The sequence below is a fragment of the Vigna radiata genome, unplaced genomic scaffold (assembly GCF_000741045.1).
Source record: "Vigna radiata var. radiata cultivar VC1973A unplaced genomic scaffold, Vradiata_ver6 scaffold_521, whole genome shotgun sequence".
Classification (NCBI taxonomy): Eukaryota; Viridiplantae; Streptophyta; class Magnoliopsida; order Fabales; family Fabaceae; genus Vigna; species Vigna radiata.
This window is the reverse complement of record NW_014542573.1, coordinates 8,677-11,624: the sequence shown is the minus strand read 5'-3', so window position 1 is coordinate 11,624 and position 2,948 is coordinate 8,677. Positions and strand designations below refer to the sequence as shown.

General features: G+C 54.9%; 1 protein-coding gene across 1 annotated transcript in view; it reads right to left on the bottom strand.

Annotated features, from left to right (window-relative positions):
• LOC106780445 overlaps nucleotides 1-1,286 on the bottom strand; it is a 2,041-nt gene extending 755 nt beyond the window's left edge. Inside the window, exon 1 of the mRNA XM_014668731.1 lies at nucleotides 118-1,286. Coding sequence (XP_014524217.1) covers nucleotides 118-1,286 — 1,169 coding nt within the window. The remainder of the gene's footprint in view (nucleotides 1-117) is intronic.
• Between the last annotated feature and the right edge of the window lie 1,662 nt (nucleotides 1,287-2,948).

Below are 2,948 nucleotides of genomic sequence, written 5' to 3'. Positions count from 1 at the left end.
GGAAAGGGGTCGACAATATACATGCCCCACTTGGCGAACGGCCAAGGCGAGACGATAGTTCGCAGTTCAGCCGGGGGGGCGTGAGGTATGTTTGCGTGGGCTTGGCATCGTTCGCACTTTGCCGTGAACGCTTTGGCGTCGTTTTCCATTGTCGGCCAATAGTATCCGGCTCTGAGGGCCCTCACCCGTAGCGTCCTTGCTCCAGTGTGCAACCCGCAGATTCCATTGTGGAGTTCGTTCAAGACATACGCCGCTTGGTCCGGACTCACGCATTTCAGCAAGGGGACAGAGAACCCCCTCCGGTAAAGGTCTCCGCCTATGGTGACATACCGGGCCAGCCTTCTGGCTTCTGCCGGCTTCAGGCTGACCCCCTGGTCTTGGTCCACCATCATCTTCATAATTTCAGCACGCCAATCGACAGCTACCCCCAATGCGATGCACTCCACGGATGGCTCCGTCAGAACCTGTCGGATGACCCTAGTCAGTTGCCCTTTCTCCTTGCCGGTGCTAAGCTTCGACAACATGTCCGCCCGAGCGTTCTCCTCTCGCGGTATATGCTTTATAGTGAAGGGTTGGAAATTCTTGGCTATTGTGCTGGCTTTGTGGAAGTACCTCAACAGCTGGTCATCTTTAACTTGGAACTCTCTTATCATCTGTCCGACAACCAGTTGGGAATCGGTTCTGCACGTGAGGGACTGGGCTCCCATATCTAAGGCCAGGGTGAGTCCGGCGATTAAGGATTTGTACTCGGCCTGGTTATTGGAAGCTTTAAACTTGAACACAAGTGACTGCTCGATGAGGAATCCACCTGGCCCTTCTAATATCACCCCGGCTCCGGCACTTGCCCGCCCGGCTGCCCCATCTACGTAAAGGTTCCAACCTTCGGGAGATTGGGCCTGAGGCAATTCTAGTGCAAAATCAGCTAGGTGTTGTTCTTTGATAGATCCTCGCGGCTCAAAGCGCAAGCCGAATTCCGACAACTCCACCGCCCAGCTTACCATCCTCCCAGCGATATCGGGCTTCCTCAAGATTTTGGATACGGGGTGGTCGGTTTTGACAACCACCTGATGGCTCTGGAAGTATGGGCGGAGCCTCCTGGAAGCATGGAGAAGAGCTAGCGCGACCTTCTCGACCAGCTGATACCGGGTTTCGGCGGGTTGAAGCACTCTACTGACGAAGTATATTAGGCGGGGTTCACTGGCATCCTGAACTAGGGCTGCGCTGATAACTTCATGAGACACCCCCAGGTAGATTTGCAGTTCAGCATTTGGGAGGGGTCGGTTCATTACCGGAGGGTTGGTCAACAAATTCTTTACGGCAGCGAACGCCAGTTCACAATCGGCGTCCCAGACCCCTGCTTCGTCGGTCGGCCAACTTTGGAATGAAACGGGCCAGGGCCGTCAGTCGTCCGACCAGCCGCTGGATCTCCTTCAGGTTGGTAGGACATCGCATGTCGAGGATGGCCGTGCACTTGTCGGGGTTGGCCTCTATCCCTCTCTCGGTCAGCATGAACCCTAGAAATTTTCCAGCAGAGACACCAAAGGTGCATTTGGTAGGGTTAAGGCGCATATTATATCGGCGTACCTGTTGGAACACTTCCTCCAGGTCGCGAAGGTGGGCCTCGGGTGTCGTAGACCGGACGACCATGTCGTCCACATATACCTCCATGCACCGTCTAATCTGGTCAGCGAAGATCTTATCCATCAGTCCCTGGTATGTGGCACCGGCGTTCTTTAGTCCGAATGACATGACATCATAACAGTAATTCCCTCGGTTGGTGATAAACGCCGTCTTCTCCCGGTCGGCTTCGTGCATGGGTATCTGATTGTACCCGGAATATGCATCCAAGAAACTAAGTAACCGGTGGCCGGATGCTCCGTCCACCAGGCTGTCGATGTTCGGGAGTGGATGGGAATCTTTGGGACAAGCCTTGTTCAGGTCCGTGTAGTCGGTGCATATTCTCCACTTCCCACTAGATTTCTTTACCATTACCACGTTGGCAAGCCAAGTGGTGTATGTCACTTCGCGGATGAACCCGACTTCCTTCAGTTTTTTCACCTCCTCCTCTACCGCCCGCTCCTTCTCGGCGCCCATTCGGCGTTTCTTCTGTGCCATAGGTCGCGCCTCTCTAAAGAGGGCTAGGCGATGTGTCATGATGGAAGGGTGTATCCCCGGCATATCGGCCGCGGTCCAGGCGAACAAGTCTCTGTTCCACCACAGTATCCTCCTCAGGCCATCCTTAGTTACAGGATCCAGGCCCCCCGCCATTGTCGTGACCTGATCCTCCCTCGGCCCCAACTTGGCCGGCTGCACCATTCCGTGCGGTTCCAGACGATCCTCCGTTCGTACCTGCGGGTCCAGATCGGCCATGGCCACCTCCGATCGAGGCACTTTTGACCTCGAAACCCGAGGATACATCCGCAGACCCGCGGCGTAACATTCTCTTGCCGTTTTTTGGTCGGCTCGCACCGTTATAATTCTCCTCCTCTCGTTGGGATACTTCAGAGTTAAGTGGGGTGTGGATACAATGGCGCCGAAAGAATTAAGGCAGGGGCGCCCCAACAGAACGTTATACGAAGTGTTGGCATCTACCAGTAGATATCGAACCTTCTTCTCGTCGCCATCCCGCCCCGTTCCTAATCGGGTGCGGAGATCCACGTACCCTTTGGTATCCACCCGCTCCCCCGCGAAGCCAACAATCTGCTCGTGGAAGGGAACGATCAGCTCCTCTGAGAGATCCATCTGCAAGAAGGTTTTCCAATACAGGATATTGGCCGAGCTTCCCTGGTCGACTAAGACTTTCCCCACTTCATACCAAACGATCTCCGTCGTGATAACCATTGGGTCATCTTGCTCCAAATCGGGTGCGTGGAAGTCGTCGTCTGTGAATGTTATCGGCGGCATGGACTTCCTGGTAGCTTGGACACTATTCACTAAGCGCAGTGCCC